The 24134-nt window shown below is 35.8% G+C and overlaps 1 protein-coding gene across 3 annotated transcripts in view; it reads right to left on the bottom strand.

Moving 5' to 3' along the window:
• ATG10 (autophagy related 10) overlaps nt 1–24134 on the bottom strand; it is a 280689-nt gene that overhangs the window by 77286 nt on the left and 179269 nt on the right. For all 3 annotated transcript variants that reach the window (XM_025387734.1, XM_025387737.1, XM_025387735.1), the window contains 2 exons: nt 15303–15441; nt 1287–1384 (listed from right to left, as the gene is read on the bottom strand). In XM_025387734.1, coding sequence (XP_025243519.1) covers nt 1287–1384; nt 15303–15441 — 237 coding nt within the window. The remainder of the gene's footprint in view (nt 1–1286; nt 1385–15302; nt 15442–24134) is intronic.

Genomic DNA, 24134 nt, shown 5'->3' with positions numbered 1-24134 from the left:
TGGTCATTGTTAAAGAACTACTTACGAGATGCTAAGGATTCTCATGTTGATTGGGAGGTAAACTGTCATTATGATCAAACACATAAGAGGGCATAAAAATTCTAATAACTGATAAAGTCATTTTTAAAGGACGCTTTCACTAAGCTCAACAGAACCTTGGAAAAAATAAGATTTTTGATATAAGTAAAAATTATTTTTAAGGAGATTATGATTGGTTGCAAGGTGATGAGTATTTTTTAATTTCCAAAATAATTAACTACTGATTTTAGCAAGGCAGTAATAATGACTTATATGATTGACAAATCTATTTTCTCTACTTTTGCAAATCTACTTTTTATATCTGCTTTTGCAGATCTATTTTCTCTACTTTTGCAAATCCTATTGCAACCATATTATTAATCAAAAGCTCTTTTTTGCAAATGTATCTATGAGTAAAACTGTAAAGCAGTATAGATTACAGAAGGCAAATCATGTATTTCTTAGTGTATAAGCCAACTTAGTTTCTATGTTCATTTGCTTAATACATTTTTATTGAGCACATACTACATGATAAGTACTGTGCGGGTGCTGCATGTGCAGTGAAGAATAAAAGAGACATGGTCCGCCTATATGAGAGCTCACAGTACAGACAGTCCCAGACTTAGGATGGTCCAGCTTAACAATTTTTAGACTTTATCATGGTGCAAAAGTGATACACCTTCAAGAGAAGGTATTTTGATACCTACACAACCATTCTGTTTTCCACTTTCAGTAAAGTATTCACCAAATTGCATGGAGCTATTCAATATTTTATTATAAAATAGGCTTTGTGTTAGATGATTTTGTCCAACTGTAGGCTAATGTAAGTGTCCTGAGCACATTTAAGGTAGGTTCGGCTAAGCTATGATGTTTAGTAGGTTAGGTATATTAAATGCATTTTCTACTTAAGATATTTTCAACTTACAATGGGTTTATCAGGATGTATTCCCATTGTAAGTCAAGGAGGATCTGTATAGTGGAAAAAACAGACATAGATTTTTTTTGAATCATCCTAATATGTAATTTAAAATCGGAATAAGCATCCTAAAGGATAATTATAGGACACTCTGAGAGCTTATAATAGGGTGGCTAAACCAAGACTGGGTCTGGGAAGGTGTTTTTAAAGAAACTGTCTTTGAGGTGAAATATGTAAAGATATAGAGGAGTGAAATAGGGAAAAGAGTTGGGGAGAGGGAACTAGAAGAAAAGATGAACAGAGGGAAAGAATACAATAAAATGCATACAATAAGATGACAATACTCTCCGACCTGTTGTGTAATAGTGTCCCATGGTCCCTGTAGCAGTCGCGTCTTATAGCACTCATGAACTCCTTCCCATATGTCCTTCAGAGTTAAAGGTCTCCCATCTGTGAAAGTGCATGGTAAAGATTGAGTTAGTAATTCATGTGACACAATGGTTCTTGGTGTCAATCTAAAACTCTTGGAAGAATATCATGACTTTTAGAAAGATCTTCAGTGCACATGCTATTTATATATCAAGAGAGTGCTATATGAATTACTATTTTCTTCCTGAGGGAAATTTAAACATTCAAGCATCTCAGCTTTGTATCCATCTAGCATTTAAATTATCTGCCCATTCATTGCCTCTAGGAATTTTACAAAATAAATAAAATCCAAATGTGTTTTAGAGAGAACTGACAGATACAAGCAGAGGCAAAGGAACAGACAAACAGATTCCCATATTCACAAAGATGCACTATGAATACTTTGAATCCTTCGTACTTCCTGTAGTCCTTAAAACAAAGAAGCCATACCCATGCATCTTTCACATTCTCATGGAGTATCTATAATGTCCAAATCACTCCATCAGGTACCATGGAGAATAGAGATAAGAAAAACACACAATTTCTCCTAACAATGAGCCTATCATCTACTGAGGAAACTGTGACAAGTATATTATAGTAGAGTGGTCTCTGCCTGAAGAAGACTGACGCTCACTGATGGTCCAAGGAAGAGATATTAATACTTGGTGTATATGGCAGGCAGAGAAAGGGACTCTTGGGGTGGGAAGGGACAGTAGAACAGGGTTGGCATGAACAGGGCAGTAAAAGCTTTATTGAACAATAATGCTCTTTTTCTTTGTTTCAATTATCCATCTGTATCCACCCAAACAATGTTTTACGAAGACCACTATGGCACTTACATTATACACAAGGTAAGTAAAGTGGAAAAATAGGTATCTAAGTTCTGAAAAGAAAGCAGAAAGAAGAAGTCACCTAAAGATTTCAAACCATACACTGCTGGAAAGAAAGTATCTTAATGCTAGAATCCGGTATAACTTGCTCCATTCAGAGCTATAAGGCCCTCAAGACTCAGGGGTGTGCTCTTTTGGGCTAATGGAGGATATCACTTAAAGATATTTCACATAGCAATATGCTGAATATTTAGACCAAAGAAGTATTTGGTCATCAAGGGCAACAAAGCATAAGGGAAATAATCTACTCAAGAGCTCCAAAAATCACTGTATTAAGACTTTCTAGTATAAGTTTAGAAATGTATGGTGTTGGGGAAAAAACACTAGATTTGGAATCTGGACTAAGTTTAAATCCTGGTGTTGGCACTTACTCCCCATGTGAGTGCAAATTACTTTGCTTTTAACTTTACCTGCAAAATGAGAAAAATGATCCTTTCTGAGTATTGTTCTTTTGAGGCTTACATTAGTGAATGCACCCAGGACTGTGTTAGGTACACAATAAGATCTCAATAAATATTAGGAATCTCCTCCCAGCCCTCACACAATCATTCTAGTAATTCTCAAACCTAAAAGATTCATTTCTAGACTGTTATTTCTTAGCATTTTCCCATGTTGCTATACCGTGTATATCATCTTTGATATAGTACTAAACTAATATCATAAGCAGGACATTTCTCATGTTTGACCTAAAAAGTTGAACTTTTCCTCAACCTTTATTTTCAATAAATAGCAATAGAATATTTTGATACATTTTCAATAAGTATCTTCATCTTGGCATTTATCTGGCGGTGGAAGACCATTATCTTGTGATAAATAGTTTTATTCCATTGACATTTCCATGTCTGTAAAATGAACAAGATTTATTCATCCAATTAACATTTGAATGTCATGTTTAGCTACAAGTTAAAAACAAGCTGCCTTCAGTATCTGTGTTGTATTGTTTTCTGAACACATTTACAGAGTAGGGCCAAACTCTGCTCTTAAGCACTATGCACCTTCGAAATATGCACATGCCATGCATGCATATGTGTGTGTGTGTCTGTGTGAACGCACGCGTGTGTGTGTACTGGTGTGGGAAGAGGCAAATAAGATCTTAAGTACTTTAGTGTCAAATAGTAAACTAATCAAATTATAGAATGATACGCTTTTAAAATAATTTTTACATGTCAAAGTTAGAAGAAATCAAATACCTGTAGTAGGATAATAAAATGTTAGAGCTAGTATACCACTAATTTTATAAATAGGGCAGCCAAGGTCTTAGGAAATATGTATCTGCCAAAAGTATGCAGCAGGTTCATGACTGAACTGAAGTCTGAATCCAGATCTCAGGACTCACCAGTGCTCTTCCTGCTGGTCCACGCTGCCTCTGAGGGCTGAGGCATTGCAAATGGTTTATAAATATTTACTGAGTAAATGATAAATGATGAAAAAATGCCTTCCTTAACTTTATTTCCACTAACATAAAGGTTTACAGGCCTAGAGAAGAATGCTGGGTTTCATATCTTCATATCTGATAATCAGTAATGATTTTAATTTTATTCCTTAAAGTATTTCGGGCAACAATGTAAGTACAGAGTAAATGGTTTGGATACAAGTTAATTTTAGAAGTAGGTGTTTTATATAATTGGGCACCTACTATATGCCAGGCACCTGTGCCAAGCCTTTGTGATACATCAGTGAGCAAAACAATCATCCCTGTTTTCATGGAGGTTACATTCTGCCTTGGGGTGTGTGTGTGTGTGTGTGTGTGTGTGTGTGTGTGTGAGATAATAAACAATAAACACAATAAACAAGTAAACTGTATATTATCTTAGGAGGTGATACATACTATAGTGAAAAGGAAAAGTAGAGCAGGCTAAGAAGTGCCAGCCAAAGGTGGATTTGCAATTTTAGACTTCAGTGAGAAAGTAACTGTGTGCAAAAAATGGGAGGCACAGTGTTCCAGGGAGAGGCACCAACCAGTGGAAAGACCACCAGGGCTGGGTAGGGGATCACTAGCACCACATGAATATCACTAACATTCATCACTTACAGACAATGACTTAAAAAAACACACATAACTTTATCAAGATATAATTCACATACATACAATTTGCCCATGTTAAGTGTACAATTCAATTGTATTCATAGAGTTGTGCAATCATCACCTCAATTAATTTCAGAACATTTTCATCACCTTAAAAAACAACAACAACAAAAACAGCTGGGCACAGTGGCTCACGCCTGTAATCTCAGCACTTTGGGAGGCCCAGGTGGGAGGATTGCTTAAAGCCAGAAGTTTGAGAGCAGCCTGGGCAACAAAGTGAGACTCCATCTTTACAAAAATGTGGCTATATAGGGAAGGGCAGAGACAAAAGGCCAGGAAAGTATTTACCTCAGTGGAGTCCTTTAGCTGCAGTCCCAATGAGGCCTGGCAAAGCTTTATTTCTTTTTCTTCAGAAAAAGCGCTATTTTCTTCTCACCCCTACTTTCTAAACCAACTTGAGTGCTTTTCTGATTGTTGTAACCAGAGCTTTGTTTGAAAAGCAGACTCTTCAAATGAGGAAACCAATGGAAAAATTGGTAACATAACAGCATAAGTCTGTTATACAACCACAATGATGCAACTGCTTGAGATGGCTTAGACAGTCGTGACCTCCATGAATACCCTCTCCAAACCATGGTCTCTAACTTCCAAAATCTAACCTCCTTAAAAAAACTGAGGAAGGTCAACAAGTAATTGTAATACCATTGTTAAAATATCTGCTTCTTCTAGGCCCATAATGGCTATCTCAAGGGCCACTGCAAAGTCTCTTTAGCACCTCTCAAAGTTCTGTGTTTGGCACCCCCTGCTGGTGGCATGCTAGGCCTGGTGGGACTACAAGTATTTAAAACAAGCATATCAAGTCTTAAATATTTAAAAGACCACTGTTCCTCAAGATAGTCACCTAGGGAGGTTACCTTATTATTCAGCAAATTCAGCCAATATTTATTCCAACAATGCTGTAATTCTGTCAATGGAACTGCCTTTGAACTTTTGAACTGCCTTCAGAGCCAGACAAGTAACTAATTACTTACTAGTCCCAAATAGGTTTAAATCAAAGGAAAAAAATTATACTTATTTTATTCCATATATTTGGTTCCAAATGATTTTGTTGTCTCCAAACAAATTCACCTTTAATGGGCAACCATCTTCCAACTTTTAGCCACAAGGACTGGAAGAAGTTTCAAAACCAGCAGTTCCCAAAATACGTTGAGTAATCAGAGTATGGTTGGCAAAAGTATATAATTTTGCTTTTCCTCTGTATCTCTGCAAATCTCTCCAGTTTCTGCTGACCACTTACACTGTAAAAGGTCTGGGTAAATATAGTTTTGTCTCTATGACAACAATGACCTAATGAGGTATGATGCGGTTTCTGTTCCCTAAGCCTTCATCACTGGTTTGCCTAATCACAGTTTACACCTTCATCATCAAAGACATACAAAAGTTAGTTTCTGAGATGTTTCACAGAAAAACAAAAAGATCTAACTTGATAAGCAATATGTTCAAAATCCTGGCATACATTATTGATATCTAAAATGCTTTCAAATATGATCGTGACTCTATTTCGAAAGCAAAATGGATACTTGAGAAATCCCACTGAAACAATTAAACTAGGATATTTCTATATGTATAAAGAACCGCATCATATAAACAAAGCAGAAACCTGAAGAATATTGTACATATCCACTTATTTATGAAAACTGAAGACTCAAGACTTAAAATATGGACATAAATACTTGGTTAAGTACATAAAACACATTATTATGTGCCTGCATGTTCAATTCAGAGTATCTTCAATCAGAAACTTTAACCTATGTTAAGAGAGTCTATTTTTTTGCATCTGGCCTCAGTCAGAGGATACATAAGCTTACTCAATCAACAACCCCTTTGTTTCAGATCCAAGATACTTGATCGCACCAATTTTAACATGCTTAGAAATTTCATTAATCACATTGAGGCTGAGTAGCTCAGTAAAATCCCTTGAATACTTGAAAAAGAAGTAGAAGCCAAAATAATTTCAGTGGTAACCTACATAGTGAGCATGGTAAACTGAGATCATTTATATAACAAGTGTTTAGTGAGTGCCTACTATGTGCCTATATCACTTGGAATGATAATGCACATTTAAGCTAATGGAATGTCCTGTCAGTAATCTAAAATGTCAATGACAAAAGAAGAAGAGACATTAGGTGAAAAATAGAATAATTAAAAAGTACAATCTTTAGTAACTGCCAGTAGCATTTAACATTTTCATATAAAATCTCTCAATTGAATAATAACCCACATGTCAAGTAATCTATATATTACTCAAAATGTGCAGCTTTCTAAATTAAATTTCTCAGGGCTATTAGTTTTCATGAAGCCAATAACAGCATGAGATATTTCACCAGCACTACCTAACTCTAGTGCAAGCATGCTGGAGTCACCTTTATCCTTATTGTGTATGGTTTCACCAAAATTTTTTAACTCCTAACATGAAGACTAGAGAGAGTATAAATAATTCAGAGTAAGTTTAAGAATAGTGTTCTGAATGTGGCCACTAGAAATAAAAAGGAAAGAGTGGATTTTTCACAATGAAAGATGTCATTATTCAATATATTGTCTCCAACAGAGCTTTGAAAGATATAAAAATTCATGTCATACTCCACAGTAAGGCAGAGATGAAGCTCCACCAAAGGAGAAAATTCATTTTTGCTTCAGTGAGAAAATTATATTGTGATACGAAATGAGTGCAATTGTTCATGTACATTCATATCAGCTACTATACTGGCTAATTCTGTAACTTTTATTTATTCCTATAAGCATTTTAGGACTTTGTATCTTTATTGATCTCAAGAAATCTAAATGAAATTCCAAAAATATGAACTATGGCAACTTCCTTTTGCTTGCATATAACATCAATTAATTAATTTAACCTATATGGTTCTTAAATTTCAGTTATTTGAATGAAAGTGTCATGCAGTGAAAATGGGCTATAGAGTTTAAGTCCCAGCTCTATAGTATTCTATGTACCCTTGAATAAATAATTTAACCCCTCTGAGCAGTTTTTGTCTTCACATGAGCATAATAACAGTTCCTACCATCTAATTTTAGTATGAAGATCTGGATATATAATTTGGTTAGCATGATTGAAAGGCACTAAGTGTCAAGCCCCATTTCCAATATAAGCTCTGAATCCTCAAAACTCTGAAATCAGTATTATTGCTAACTCAATTTTTTTTTCAGGTGATGAAAGAAAGGAAATGGCAAAGTAAATAATTTGCCCAAGGTCATAAGGTTAGTCAGCAGCAGAGCTACAAATCAGAACCAAAGTTTTCTGACTCTAGACCATGCACTTTTCACCACTACATTATATGTGTTTCTGTGGACAGGAGTTCTTTGTAAAGTGTAAAGTTATACATGCATATTAGTTGTATTGTTCTTGTTGCTACTATTACTAGTGGTCCCCATCAACACGGCCTAACCTATGAGGACATGGAATTTTTCCTTTCATGGTTTTCTTCCCAAGCCTGGCTCACCCTTTCCCCTATCACTCATGGACAAATCCCATGTCCAGCCAAGGCCTCTCTTGATCAACACAGCTCAAGGTAATCCAAGCCCTGGTGCCTTTTACCTCTCTTATGGTCCTTAACATATTCTACTTGTTATAGTGAATTTCAGACCTATCTTGTTTCCCTCACTAGACTGTAAGCTCCTTGATGGTATTATCCATCTCAATTTCCTTTATTTATCTCAGCATTTCAGAAACATATTCATGCCTTATGTATAAATATTTTCAAATGAATGAACAGATGAAAGTTCAACATTATTTCTAGAGTTATTAGCACATTCTAAGAATGGCTGAATGATCATAATAAAATTAATTGATTAAATGTTTTACATTTATGCTTTTTAAAACCCTCATACTCAATAAATCCACAGCATTAAGCAGATGCAGCTATAGCAGATATGTGATTTCTCAGTATCCAAACATACTACCAATTTGACAGATAAATTCCAAAATAAGTAGGAGGCAGAGCCCCGTTTCTACCACTAAAGCTAAAGGGAGGCAGATATTCCCTTGCCTTGTCATTCTACCACCTTCAGTTGACTCTATGACCTACCCTTCAATAAGCCTTTTCCTGCTTATCAAATTATTTGCAACCAGGGATAACACATCTAATATAGTAAAAATAGATGGTTTAAAAGTCTTGCTTAATACATATTTTCAAAATTATTAGCTTAAAATGCTATATATTTGTCTAGCAATCTTGAATAGGAAAAATAAATGTTAACATGGTTTTTAATTACACAAGAAAGTTTATGTGTGTTACAATCTATTTTTATGAACATATGCCCAACAGCACAAAAAGGAGCAATTGTGAATCATCTTAAACTGTCCACATACAGTGTTAAGAAACGTGGAATAATGCAAGTGATGTTATACCCTTCCATTTAAATTAAGTGAATCACTTAACCTATTAGAAGTACATATAAGACCATTTTGATGAACCTCTGAATAAGAAAATGGTCCCAAGGGAAGCAACATTGGGTCCACAAGATACCTCGGACATCAGCCCTGTGATACCACTATTGATCCAGAAATCTAAGAACCATACTACCAGCTGGATATCTACAGCCTGAGGTCTCCTGGTTCTAAAGCAGAAGACAGTCTATTTTCTTTTTTTTTTTTTTTTTTTCCCTAAGACAAGAGTCTCGCTCTGTCACTGCAGTGGCATGATCTCGGCTCACTGCAACCTCCGCCTCCTGGGTTCAAGCCATTTTCCACCTCAGCCTCCCCAGTAGCTGGGATTACAGGCATGCGCTACCATGCCCAGCTAATTCTATTTTATTTTTAGTAGAGATGGGGTTTCACCATGTTAGCCAGGCTGGTCTCGAACTCTTGACCTCAGGTGATCCGCCCGCCTCGGCCTCCTAAAGTGCTGGGATTACAGGCGTGAGCCACCGCACCTTGCCAACACTCTATTTTCAATCCTATCCAAAGTATTCTGAGGTTTTGATTCCAAACTCTTGAGATCAATACTCAGCAATTTGTACACTTGGCTTTTCTCAAGCATTATTCCCACGTTATGGACTATTACTACTATATTACTCTATACTAGAACTTTGAATACCCTTCTTCCACCATCCAACCTGTTCTCCTCCTCGTGGAATGCAGTTTCTGCCTTCTCAAAACAGCAGCTAACATATAGACTTGAACACTGCTTTGATGACTTTGAAGGAACAGAGAAACAATACATGAGTTACAAGTTAGGCAGTGATTTGTTTCAGCATATTTTAAAGAGAGGCTAATGAGATTTGTGTTGTGCACACAGTAGGCACTTACGTATATTTTAATAGGTATTTCAAACAGGGCTCATTTTGCCAATAGTAAGCAAAGATAAGTTTTTTCCATATGGCACAAATATTCACCTAAGAAAGCTAAAATACAATCTCTTACAGGTTAATAAAATTAATGTACTTACCTTGCTATTTTCTCTCCATCTAAAATCTCTTGCCTTTTGTTTATGTGGCTAAGCAATACTCTGCTTAGAATAAACCTTTTGGCTAATTAGCTGTCTCTGTAGTTTTACTTCCCATTTCTTTAGCAACTGTTCTTTAGTACATTTTCAAAACAGGGCTTGATTTTTCAATGAGATTCTATTGCTATCATATGTTCTAACTCAGCATGTGACTTCTATCCTAATTCCCCATAATGTTTCAAATATTTACATGGTTCAACAAATAATTCTCACTAGATTTCCTCTATTATTTGGACTTTTCAGTTTAAATATATTTGTATTAAATAATTTTTCATTATTTTTAAAAATAACTTTCACTGTTTGCTCTTCAAATTCATTTCAATCCCTAGAATCTATTTTTAATTCACCAAAATTCATGTTACGGTTCATTATCATGACCTTGGCTAGATTTACTGTCTACATATGTGTAACATAAATATAAATATATGAACTTTCTTAAAGATCCTTTACAATCAAATAAGACCCTAAATTAAATTATCTGTCAAATAATTTTCTATTTTCTGCTCATTGTAGTAATTAACTAGAGTCATTTTTGCCCCAGTCTTTAAATGCTTCTCTAACCCACTATTTTTCTTCCTATTCAACAAGCTACCTTAACCTTAACTCTTACCATACTTGCAATAATACTTTTTTCCCTGAAAATATGTTCTTCACAACTCATTTTCTCTAAGAGGTTATTGTGTTTAAATTGTTATAAAATTAATAACAAAAACAATGAAAAAGCCAAAGTCCTTTTTTTTTTTTTTTTCAAATTTCATTCTCACCCTTCAATTCCTTTTCTTTCTGTTTTACTCAGGCACAATTTCTAGGAAATCTTTCCTCTGGTCTCATTCACATCTGCTCAAACTCTTTCACTTTTTCTTTATACCTTCCAACCCCCATCCTATCCATTATCTCTTCCATAATTTGACCTCAACATATCTTTTCAACTATTTGTTCCATAATTCATCCTAAGTGAGCCCCTACTCCAAACTGGTCCTTTACTGTTCCCCAAATATGGTGGGCTCTCTCCAGCCCCCATAGCTTGGCACTCACTGTCCTCCCATTCTACAATGCTTTTCCTAACTTCTTCAAGAAACCCAACCTGCAGCTGTCCTCTACAAGCTGTTGGACAGAACTACGGCTATTCTACTTTTACTCTTCAGCTTCCTCCAACCCCTATCTTTCCTGTTTTGTTGTCATTCTCCTCTATGCACTCCAAAGACTTCCTCTTGTTGCAAACCATGGACAATCCTTTTCCTCCTTGATGATTTATATGCTGCTTTAATTCCAAACTTTCCATTATTCTTTCTTTATCCTGGCCTTTATCTTAGTTTGGTTCATGCTGCCTTCGAGAAGGAACTATTCTTTGATTATTTCTTTTGCCTCATTTCTCCATGAGCATCCTTCAGGCCTACAACAAGTGGACAAATCTTTCACATGAAATATTTAGGCTACATTTTTAATTCTATACCCTTATTTCCTGGGCCAATAATAGAATGGTCTCCATAAAGGACAGCCATTCCTTTGCTGAATGGAGGAAATGATTCCTCCTCTATTCAAATGGCCCTGCTGACTAATTAAAGAAATATGTCAAAACAGCTCCTAAGAAGAACCCATATGTCATCCAAAGAATTAAATGTTTTGAAAATAAGAAGAGCCACTTGGTCCATTTTTCAATAGAGATTGAGAACAAAGGAAAAGAAAGAGATGAATCAGAATTCAAGATGCAATAAATATAGACATTTCTAGCTAAATGTAAGAAGAAAATATTTAAGCCGAGGCCTCTGGTAAGGCAAAGGCCATCATGTATGTGCCTAAGGGTTTCACCACCTTTGAAACATTTGCCACTAGCTTTGATCAAAGTTGAGCCCTCAAAAGGGAAAATGAGACATAAAAAGGTCGGGGAATAAGAATGATAGGGAGTGGATAGAAGGCTTTGGCATGATACGAAAAGTTCTTTAATATGGTATGCTTCAAAAACAGTGGGGAAAAGAAAAAGAAAACAAACAAACAAAAAAAACAGCATGCACTTGAAGATGTCAATGCTTTGTGGGAGTGGATTTACTAAACTACAAGGCACTATTCCAATGTAGGCTATTTATTATTATTCAACAGATGTGCAATTACGTCTCACCCTCTGCTGAGTGATAAATGGTATCAACTGTGTCCCACCACCTCTCCCAAACCTACAATGACAGAATTAGTTAGAGAAAAACAGAACATTGGGATGGAAGGGCTTATTTCTTCTCTTAAATCCACATTGCCTACTTGGTAACTGAGCTCCTGTACACCAAAGTAGTAGAAATGAGAGGCAGAAGCAGAATGCTGTCTCAACTTGGCTGTCTGCCTTCAAGGATTAAATAAAAATGCGTGTTTATAGAAGTGGAACAGCTGCTTCAGCTAGTTTGGATACCCACTTTTGAGTCCTCAGGATGTTCTATTTTTCTAAGTCCACTACTCTTATAGTCTCTGAAAATTATCAGACTAAAGAGTAAAGATACATAGATGGTTTGGGTCCTAGGTCTCCTGGAGACAACAGAATTACTTCCGCCTTCAAAACCTGGCATAGCAGTTGAAGTAGGCACCATCACAATATTTCCATTCTTGGGCTATATTTTTTAAATGGCTAGAAAGTCTTCATTATCGTTTCACTTAAATACTTGATGCTGTGCCACAGTTGAATAAGCCATATATATATACATATATCTTATACACGTATACACACAAAGCCATAAATAAAGCTTCTCACTTTGTAGGCACTCAATATTAATTTCCTTCACTCTTGTTTTTATATTGAAGCTCTATGTTCCAGCATATCATTTGATAGATATAAACAAATATTTCTGCTATAGTGCAAGTTGTGATATAATAGAATATATGATATGATATGACATGACATGACATGGGAGTGACAAGAATAGATGGCATGTTAACTGAGTCTTGGGCTACTAGTAATTGGCCTGGTGGAAACTGGACCATATAAAGAAAAGGAACTCAAAGTCTAAGGGATTTGCATTTCGAGAAACAGTAAAGATTTCTTCTGAAATTGAAGCAAGTTGATACAAGAAAGGGTAATGTAAATTTAAATGGAAACTATTTATTACTTGTTTTGCTTTTCCTTAAAAAAATAGGGACAGGGAGGAAATTTAGAGCAAAGCAGAGAAATTAATTTTTACTAACAATCAAATGCAAAAGAAATTATAAATATCTGTCAAAAACAAGGCTAAGTGAACTATTTTTGAAGCAACAAAAAAAAAAAAAAAAAGACCCCTGGGCAAGAAATTTTACAGTCATCCTCTTTCTAGGTCGGAACTCTCTTAGAATGAGACAAAGAAAAATCCGGGCCTGGAATAAGAGGAAGACATTAGGAATCCTTTCACCACACTGACAGAGATTTGTTTAACAAACAGACGAAGGGTCAGAGTAATCAGATATCACAGGAAAAGGTAAGGAGAATAAAAAAGACTGAGAGGAATAAATGAAAAATTGTGACTCCAGAGTAAAGGTTGATACATTTTAAAAATATCCATGAGGTTAAGTTAGGTGGAAAGAAAAAATAAATTATTAGAATATGATAAAGGAAAGAAAGAACCATTCTTCATGTTTCTCCACCAGAAAGCATTCAGTATGCTGCACAAAAATTAAATTTGATATTTTAAGGTACCTGAACGAGCACTAAATGAATTCTGGGCCAAAATAAAATTTTAAATTCCTGATACCCACTCTATACAACACAAAGCAGTGGTGGTGGGGGGTGAATGCTTCCACATAAAAATAAATGACTTGTTTTGGTTTACCTTTATAAGGCATAAATGGAGGGCATTGTAAAAGTATACGAATAGAAGCCAAGAATGCTAACTGTGTTTTTTTAAAAGAATAGAAAATCATGAAGAAAGGATCACAGAAACTACACCAATGTCATTAAAATATAATTGGACTTGCAGGAACAATTACTGTGCTGTACTGTAAGGGGAGCTGTTGGCACGTAAGAGCAAAGCACACATATGAGCTCATCAGCCGGCCTTGGCAAGACCCACTTCCAGCTAGAAGCAGTCATGTTTCAACACCTCTGATTCCCTAATGCTGACAAGCTAAACAACTTGTTTTGTCTCTGGGAGCTCTTCTCTGGTGATTAACTGCTTATGGTGAATACTAATTATATGAAAGTACAGTATTGAAGAAGTAATGTCCTATTTCCTCTACCTGCAGCCTCGACTCGTCTCTGAATCTAGAAGGCAGAGCCATTGCAAACCAGAACCAAGAAAGACATTTTCCTCCCCATGAATAAACAAATGTATCTCCTACTTTTTAGTATAGCACAGCTCACTGACAGGAAACTTCCTTTAACCTCTGGGCTCTAAACCAAATATAATTACCATAAAATGAGTGTTTTAAAGGCTTGTAATAATGATATGGATAAATCCACAGCAAGAGTTTGTGAATTAGTGAACTATCAGTGTCCTCCATTCCCCATGTCCCATGTTGAAAATTTACCCCAAATTGTCAGTTCTTAGGAACTGCACCTCAGATTAAAATCTTCTCACCAGGGAGTCTATGAGAATTTCTTCTTGTGTTTTAAATCCTAAGTGCTTGTTAAACCGCCAACACTGCAAAATTAGAGACCATTAAACAATATAAGGCAGCAAGTGATTAAATCTACCAAACACACATTCAAGCAGCTTAAGCTGCTTTTTAATTAAAAATAAAATATCATTGGCTAAATTCAGATGTCTTAGCTATCCAGAAAAAAGTTAGAAGGCTGTTCAAAATGCATAATGTTGCTGACAAGCCAGATACAAAAGGAGAAACAGGGCAAGGGTTTGGCGGAACAGGAGGCTCCTCTTGGTCCCTGGGTCTGGGTGGCAGCACATCCCAATGCTGACCCGGTTTAGGCAGCGGACTCTAAACGGGAAGTCATGGCTGCGCTGCAGGGTGAGGACGCCATGTGGCTGCTGATTAAATAAGCTTTATTAGCTAAGGCCTCCAAGGAGACAGGGTGTTCCACCTTCTTGGCAAGGGAATGAGTTGAGTAACAGCATCGCAGGAAGCTAAGGCATTGGAGATGTATACATGGCTGAAGGAAATGTCAGTGATATTTTTAAATACAGCTTAAGCTAATTGATAAACATTTCTTAAAATAATTATTAGCTTTTGGGGAAGGAGGCACAGGGGCTTCTGAGTTAATGGGATCATCTGAGATTAAAAGAAATTTTTACTGTAAAGATAGAAGTAAATAAACATTGTAGCTTTAAGTTGTTCCTACATGTTTAAAGTAAAGAAAAAGGGCCAGGGGGCTTAGTCAACTTCAGGCAAAAGGCCAAGAATCTGAAGATCAGACTTAAGGCTGGGATGATATCATTCACGCTAAAGTCTTGATACCCTTTCTGAAGCATGAGAAAATGTACTGGTAAAACCTTACCTCACCCACAGTTTTCTTATTTTTAACTCTATTTTTTTTCCTCTGGAGAATAATTTTTCGAATATGCTTTTTGCTTTATATGTAAATGTTATAAATTTACTTTGAGCTTCAGACATGGTCTTACCTAAAAAGCTTGCCCTAAAGTAAAGTACAGGTACTTGGTAGCTACAGGAATATAAGACATGATACTCATATTTAATCACTTTGGACGCTGCTGCAGTTTCAATCACTTCACAATCATCTGAGGGTAGCTCGAAAGCCTCCTGAAAAAAAGCAAAAACAAAATGAAAATGGGTTTGTTAATAAGAAAAGTACTAACATGGAGAGGAAAAGAGGAGATTTTCTTCTTGCAAAATAACAGTTAAATAAATATAAGGCTATGAGACAAGGAAAAGGGAGTTTCCCATATTAATGTTTAACATTTGAGTCCTGGGTAAATAGTAAAACCAGAAAACATTAGCATTAAGTAATTCCAGATTGTTTTTGAGACACAAAGAAGCTCTGTATAAAGAAAAAGAAAGGAAAAAAAATCCAAAAAGATCTATTGCCTGAAAAATCTTTACTGTACAATTTTAGCAACAAGATGATGGCTATACAAGCTACCTTCTTCCCTACCTGTGAAAGCTAAAAACATCCTAACAATTGAACAAGAGGCTGTGAAATGTCCCTAAAGATTCTATTGTACTTGCCAAAAGATGATTCATTGTGTGCTGAACAATTCCCAGTTCCATTTTGAATAAGAAAGTTATTTTGCAAGAGGTTGAATTTGTTAGGTGTATTTCAAAACCTGAGATGATTCTGTTTTCCTCATTATTGTGCTCTCTTTGGCATATTTCTACAATAAATCTTGATTTATAATAGAGTAGATGGCAAATATTAATGTCAACTTTGGAAACAGAGTTTTGTAAGCAGAGATGATGATAGTCATCTCACTTCTCACGTGATCATTTTTTACTGTTTTTTGTTGGGGGCCTTTAAAAGAATGTATCTTACTGTTTAGAAGCAATTAATTGGACATGTTGAATCAGAGTCTGGTTCCATCCACATTCACTTATTTATTGGGGTTGAAGAATTTCCTTTGAAATTAAATTAGTACTAGAAGGAATGAAGCAGGTTGGTTTAGCTCATTTCTATCTCTCATTAAAATAGTAACAACAATGAACAATCAGAAATAACTAAGGAAAGATTTCACACTTTATCAATATGAAATAAGGTTTCCTGTGGAGATAAGCAAAGCCCCAGACTACTTTCAAGATCTGTATCTCCTTTACAGATAATTCTGTAATTCCCTACTCACAGTCAGTTCACTGGGGAAATATTACAATGGATAAATCACAACTGGAGATGTTTACAAAATATTTTTCACTAAACTCCAGTAAACACCATCAATTAAACACAATAAAATAACCAGAGAGAAATCATGGAAATAAATATGCCAGATACAGAAAATTAATACAGTAGCAAGAAAAAGATTTTTGTATTTTGTTTTGTTTTTAAATTTTTATTAGGCATAGGTATCTGTACCTTCTATTACATCAATTCTTTTAACCAAATTCTTTCTTTTTGGTTAATAATTGGGTTGCTTAGCATTTATAATTTCCTTTCTTTCTTAATATTATAAAATAATTCTATCTTGGTGGTAAAAATTACAAATATTGCACAAGTACATAAAAGAAAAAATGAAATTCCCCTCATCCCAGCACTCCTATACCTCATATACATCATTAACAGGCCAGAGTGTATTTTTTTAGACTTTTTGATTTTTGGCACACAAACACATAGACACATATACACCTCCTCCCCACCCCCGCCCCTGCTTAAATCCTGCTATATATACATATGATCCTAGAGTGGATATTTTCACTCATGGGCATCCTGCCACGTGCTGCCAAGTCACTGCTATAGATTTAGTGCCTTTTAATGCCTTCTCTATATTTCACTGCATGACCACACCATAGTTTTTTTTTTTTTAACATTTCCATATTGCTAGATATTTTAGGTTGATTATAGTTTTCTGCTACTGACAAATAAGGCTGCAATGAGTATCACAGCACATATACCCTTGCACACCTCTATTTTTTCTATGGTGCAGATTCCTAAGGGTGGAATCACTGTATCAAAGGGTATGAGCATTTTAAATTTCAAGAGATACTGAGTCTCAGAAATTCCATCCTCAGAAAAAGGCTGTATCAATTTATATTCCCAGCAAAAATGTCTGAGAATGCTCTTTTCCTATGTCCAATAAATACTGAATATTGTTTTTAATTTTTGCCTACTGATGAATTTTTAAGTATCAATTTCTTATTGTTTTAATTTCTAGTTTCTTGGTTACTTACTAGTAAAGGCAAGCAGCTATTCATATGTTTATTGGTAATTTGTATTCTCCCATGATTTGCTTGTTTTTACTCTACTATTTTCTGATTGTTTGCATTTTTCTTATTGAATTATATAAACTGTTTGTATATTGGAAATAATAACTTACTATTAGAGATAAATATGTATGTCTGCACCATAGAAAAATAGGTGTGCAAGGATATATGTGAAATATAGACATATGTACACACATATATATAAAACACTTTCTGTTTTCTTTCAACTGTTTGTTGTACTTTTTTATCACAAAGGGTTTTCTTTTTAACTTTTACGTAGTCAAATCTGTACATTTTCTGTTTATAGCTTCTAAGTTACATGTCTTCATCAGAAGGCTTCCTGCTGTATCCCACCTCAGTCTTACAAATTATAAAGATGTTAAATTTCTTTACTATATACACGTTTTTAAACTAAAATTTAGATCATTAATCCAACTGATTTTTGTTTTGTATATAGTGTGAGGTAAGAAATTTTCCTAGATGATTTCAATAGTTCATCTTCTTTCCACTGATTTTAAATGTCACCATACCTCTCTCTCTCTCTCTCTCTGTGTGTGTGTGTGTGTGTGTGTGTGTGTTTATTCTCTAATCTTCTCTATTGAGCCATTTCTCTTCTTAGACCATCACTGTGCAATTCTTAAGTGCGTACTGAATTGAAGGATTTGGGTCATTAATTTCTACAGAAAAGTACAGAAATAGACTGTCTGAGACCCAGTGCTGCTAGTAAAGATACAATTTTTGGAAAAAATTTCTTCACCCAAACTGAAATTAAGCACTCAGTAATGTGCTGGGGTTGACATCAGGTATGTGAAACTGGTGATCAATTAGGCATAGATCCATATTCTCTAGGAGGCTCAAGAAATAAGAGGGAGAGGACAGAACAAGCTTCTTGAAAATCCTGTTAGAAGTCTCACTCCAGTCACTGTTCTCACTGGCAGCTGAGTGCCTTTGTGGGTTGTGAAGGCCAGGGGTACTTGTCCTCTAATTAGGACTGCTACTATGTCATCCAGTGTTGCTTTGGGCAGTCATCTACGTACAGTGACATTTTTGCATGCTTTATTCATATTAGATGAATTTGAATCCTTCGTTTGTGTCTGCTAGGATCTTTCCATCATTTGTGGTCACCTTTATGATGACCATGAAAATATCATTCCTTGAAGTCATGCAATTTGGAAATCTCAGACTTCTACACATTTTCTGCTTTTTTTTTTTCCAGTTAAAAGTGCCAGATGGTTTTAGAACTTCAAGACTAAGGTTCTTCTCTTACTCATTTTTGTATTCCTGGAGATTCTAGTACAGAGCTAAGAACCCTAGTAAGCAACATTTTCTATTTCAGTCTGAAGATCTGTTTCCTCCTATGTAAGTACATTATAACAAACTTCATAGGTAATTTACCAGCAATCTCACACCACCCTAAAGACTAAAGAGAAGTAAATGGAGGAGCAGAGATGCAAAATATCACCAAAGAGGATATTCCAATGGCAAATAAGCACATAAAGAATATTCAATATCCTTAGCCAGTCAGGGAAATATAAATTAAAACTATAATGAGGTATCACTAAACATCTGTCAGAATGGCTAAAATAAACAAAATAGTGGACACCACCAAATGTTGGTGAAGACAGAGAAACTAGATCATATATTGCTGGTTGGACTATAAAATGGCGTATAGCCTCTCTGGAAAACCATATGACAGTTTCTCATACAAGTAAACATATAATTACCACACAACCTACCAATTGCACTCACGGCTTTATCCCAGAGCGTTGAAAAACCTGTGCATGAATGTTCATAGCAGCTTTATTCAGAATAGCCCAAAATTTGAAACAATGAGGTGTCCTTCAACAGGTCATGGTTAAACAGACTGTGGTACATCCATACCATACTATTTAGAAATAAAAAGGAACAAACAATTGATATACACAACAACCTGGATGAATCTCCAGGGAATTATGCTAAGTGATAAAAGTCAATCTCCAAAAGTTATATACTGTGATTCAGTATATAACATTTGTGAAGTGACAACACTTTAGAAGTGAAAACCAGCAGATTAGTGTTGGGGGACTGGAGGGCAGAGAGCTGGTTATAACATGGCAGCATGAGATATATTTGTGGTGATGGAACTATTCTGTATCTTGACCATGGTGGTGGATATGTAAGCCTACACATGTGATAAAACTGTACAGAACCAAATACACAGACACAGATACACACAATGAGTACAAGTCAAACTGGGGAAATCTGAATAAGGTCAGTGGATTGTATTAATGTCAACATCCTGGTTCTGATATTATACTATAGTTTTAGAAGAAGTTACCACTGGGGGATATGGGTAAATGGTAGATGGGATTGTTATTTCTTATTACTAAATGTGAATCTATAGTTATCTCAAAAAATTTCAATTAAAAAATGGAAAGCATAGGAACAGTGAGGCAATTTGAGGCTTGTTAAAAACAATAAAAATGTTAAGACCTCAAGGTGCTAATAATACAGATAACAGAGGGATCATGTTAATAAAGAGAGTCTAATGTCTGGGATTTGTTTGAAAATAATACAGGAGAAGGGTAAGTGGATGGAAGTGTAGAAGGACCATGACTGGCATGGAGGGGTGATTGCTGAGATTGTTTGATGAGTCCCTGGGTGTTCATTATACTGTTCTATCTACTTTAAGGAGTATTTCAAATTATTTAAAATAAAAAATTAAGATAAAAAAGTTTCTGATACCATGTTACAGAACACAGAATGAAGAGAATTCTAATAGTGAGAGAAACCTGAATCATTCCACCTAGTCCAACACGCTCATCTTGCAGATACAAACAACAATACCCTTCTTGTTGGTGCCTTACCCAATGCCACCTAGGTACAGTAGTTCCCACTTATCCAGAGTTTCACTTTCTACAGTTTTCAATTACCCATGATCAACCATGATCTGAAAACATTAAGTGAAAAATCCCAGAAATAAAAAATTAATAAATTTTAAATTGTGCGCCGTTTAGAGTACTGTGATGAAATCTCTTGCCATCCCGCCTTCCTGGGACATGAATCATCCTTTGTCCAGAGTATCCATGCTGTAGACACTACCAGCTCATTAGTCACTTAGTAGCAATCTGGGTTTTCAGATCTACTGTTGTGGTATCACAGTGCTTATGTTCAAGTGATCCCTATTTTACGTAATAATGGCCCCAAGCCACAAGGGTAGTGACACTGGCAATTTGGATATGCCAAAAAGAAGCTGTTCATCTCTTACTGTGCTCATTATAAATTAGACTTTGTCACAGCCATGTATAGGAAAAAACATAGTATATATAGGGCTCAGTATTATCTGTGGTTTCAGGCATCCACTGCAGTATCTCCCACACCAATAAGGGGGGACTACTATAGTTAGGGGTACAGGAAGGCCTACAACCCTTATCTACTGACACTGAAACCACTGCTCTTTGTACTGTAGTATGCCACTTAACTACTACTATGCTTCATTTGGACTGATGTTCTGAACATCATAATCATAACACTTTGAGGTAGTTTGCTAATATTTTTACTATTTTTTTTTTATTATGTGACTTTTAAAGGATTTGGGTATACAGTGAGCCCTAGGTATACATGAGGGATTGGCTCCAGAACCCCCCTACCCCAAGGATACCAAAATTCACAGACGTTCAAGTTCCTTATATAAAATGGCATAGTATTTGCATATAATCTACACACATCCTCCCATACTTTAAATCATCTCTATATTACTTATCATACCTAATACAATGTAAATGCTATGTAAATACCTATACTATTTTGCTGAGAGAATAATGACAGGAAAAAAGGTCTATACATGCTCAGTTCAGATGCAACCACTGTAGTCCTAACTACAGTTTTGATCCTGGTTGTCTAAATCCATGGATACGGAACCCACAGATATGGGGGACCAGTTGTATTTCATTTGATATTAAGAGTCATTGAAAAAAGAAGTCACAATATATTGATTTTCCTCAAAATATTGCTATTTCATGAAGATATGTGTATTTAGAAAATTACATTCATTCAAGAGCTAAAAGATTAAGTGGTTCACATTAATTATAGAAACCTTGATTTTATTGAATTCAATTAACAATAAGTTGACAGTGATCTCTCATTTAGAAAATCTGATATGAATTAAGCTTTACAACTAAATCCCATTAAATAGGGATCATGCTGAAGACACTTCATAGATATTTTATTGAAAGCAAACCCAAATAGTGTATTGGGCCTTGGAAATGAGATCCATATCTCTATTTAGCCTACAGGGAAGGAAGAAAAACTTTTCTTCTATCACTAATAATCTCTATTACTGAGCAAACATAAGTAATGAGCTTTATTCATAATATCCCTTGAGGAAAAGAGAGTTGATTTGTTTGTTTTCTACCAGTCAGGTCTTTAGTTCAAATCTAACATTACTGGGCTGGAATCACAGCTAAGGAACCAAAGAATGACACAGGGGCAGTGCTGGTTCAAAGACAGTCCTTAGCTCTGTTCAAGACTGGACACAGAAACCATCTCATCACAATGGAAAGATGCAATGTAATAAACTCTTCATTTGCTGATTTTCCTGAGCCAACGGCCATTTAATATTTTTAGAAGTGATAACGACAGATGAAGCCTTCTGACAAACCATTGAAAAATCAATTCCTCAAGAAATAAAGAATTTTAATTATTAAAACGTTTAAAGTGAATTATAAAAAAAATCTGTGGGACTTTAAGTAATCAGCTCTTGTTTTGTTTGTTTCATGGTTCATCATTATACAGTGGAGTGGTTTTTTCACTATCTTAATTCCCAGAACGACTTTTTTCACAATCCCTGTGGCTTCTGAGTGACTGTCACAAGAACCTTTGCAAGCAACGTCATTCTTTTAGCAACTGTAAATGTTGTATGTGGTACATATCAATGGGTTCAACATATGTCTAACAGCATCCAAAGCAACACTGAAACAAAAAAAGGGTGGTTACAAGGTGATCCCAAGAATAGTATCTTAGTGAGGCTCTCCCCTTCCCAGTAATATTATCACTACTACTACTGATTTTTTTTAAAGGCGGTAAAAAGGTACCATTCTTTACTCTCCCTGCTACATCAACCAAAGTGAATTAGCAGCAGCATGGCCAATATGGGTTCCCACTGAGAGGAAGAATCTGTTTCCTGTGCAGGATTAAATCCTCTTCTCCAGGCTGGCATGCTCAAGGGCAAGGCAGGAGGGAGGGGATGCAGAAACCCGCCAGAGCACATCTGGCAGTTTTCTGGATGTTTACAGCTGGCTCCACTGTGCTTCCTAGACCCTGTTTCTTTTAAGACTGCATAGGAAACAGCAAGTGCCGGGAGGTGGGAAGCTAGCAAACAGGCCAAGTAAAAGACGGAACTGTGGAAGAGGCTCTCTCTTAGAGTCCATGCTAGAAAACACAGGTTTTTTGGCAGGAGAAAATAGTAATAATACTTAATTGCACTTATTACTTATTTCTATACATCTAAAAGTGAAGAATTAGCAGAATAAGGAATTTGAAAATCAGAAATTATTTATGTAAATCATGCCAAACTAGAGGAAGAGGGAAAAATTTTGACCTCTTGAAAAATTCTCAAGCTTCAGAAGTCAGTCAAGTGTGTTTCTCTTCAGAGTTACCCTTTACATGTGACATAAGAAAGGCCAGCATCAACTGTAACAGTTTACGGTTTTTCTAAGCCTATTGATGTACATCATGTAATTTGTTCCTCTGCTCTAGGAGGAAGGCCCAAGGTCTCCAGTGAGTAAGAAACTGAGTCAGGGCACAAAACTAAGCCTTCAGGCTCCAAGCCCAGGGTTCTTTCCAGCCTGCAAAGACCATCAGATTCTTGGGGGTGGGAAATGTTAAACGGATGTATTCCTGGCCTCCACCCCCAAAATCCTAATCCAGGAGTTCCGGGATCGGTTTTAAGAATCCACCTCATTAAGCAGTGTTCCTGGTGATGCTATGCAGGTCTTGCCTCACATATACATGGAGGGTTTACTTTGTGATTCTTTACTTTTGTAATCTATGGAATTGTACAGTCAGGAAAACTCATTCACCAAGACCCAAAATTATGCCATAACCGGTTTGCCTTCACTAGCTGCTCATCTATGTTTTTAGGGCCACTGTTAGCTCATTTGGTCTCCTCTCAGAGGGAGCCTAATTCACTTCCATTAAGCTAAGACCTCAGCTTATCACCCCCGACTCCCAGTTCACTGCCCCATTCCTTCATCTTCTCCTATATAAAAATTTCCTTCATTTGCCTTCTAATTGGTTAGTTAATTCTTGCTAAACTATTAAAGGCCATTAGTGGCTTAGTATGTTACTCCTTTATCAATTATTATATTTAACAGTAGATTTGTGGCTGATAACCCTAATCAAAAGGAATCTTTAATAGTGGAATTTGGAGTGCCAAAAAGGAATAAATTTTGCACCACACATGTAACCACCAATCTGTGAAACTTGCCTTAAAAGGCATTCTATGTTTTAACTCCAGAGCCAGAAAATTCTTCCTTGTTACCTTGCTAGAAAGTAAATCAGTTCCCAGTAGATTTATCCTTGCATTATTTTTATATAATATGAATAAA

The sequence above is a fragment of the Theropithecus gelada genome, chromosome 6 (genome assembly GCF_003255815.1).
Source record: "Theropithecus gelada isolate Dixy chromosome 6, Tgel_1.0, whole genome shotgun sequence".
NCBI classification, from domain to species: Eukaryota; Metazoa; Chordata; class Mammalia; order Primates; family Cercopithecidae; genus Theropithecus; species Theropithecus gelada.
The sequence above is the reverse complement of the archived record's forward strand: the minus strand, read 5'-3'. Positions and strand labels throughout refer to the sequence as shown.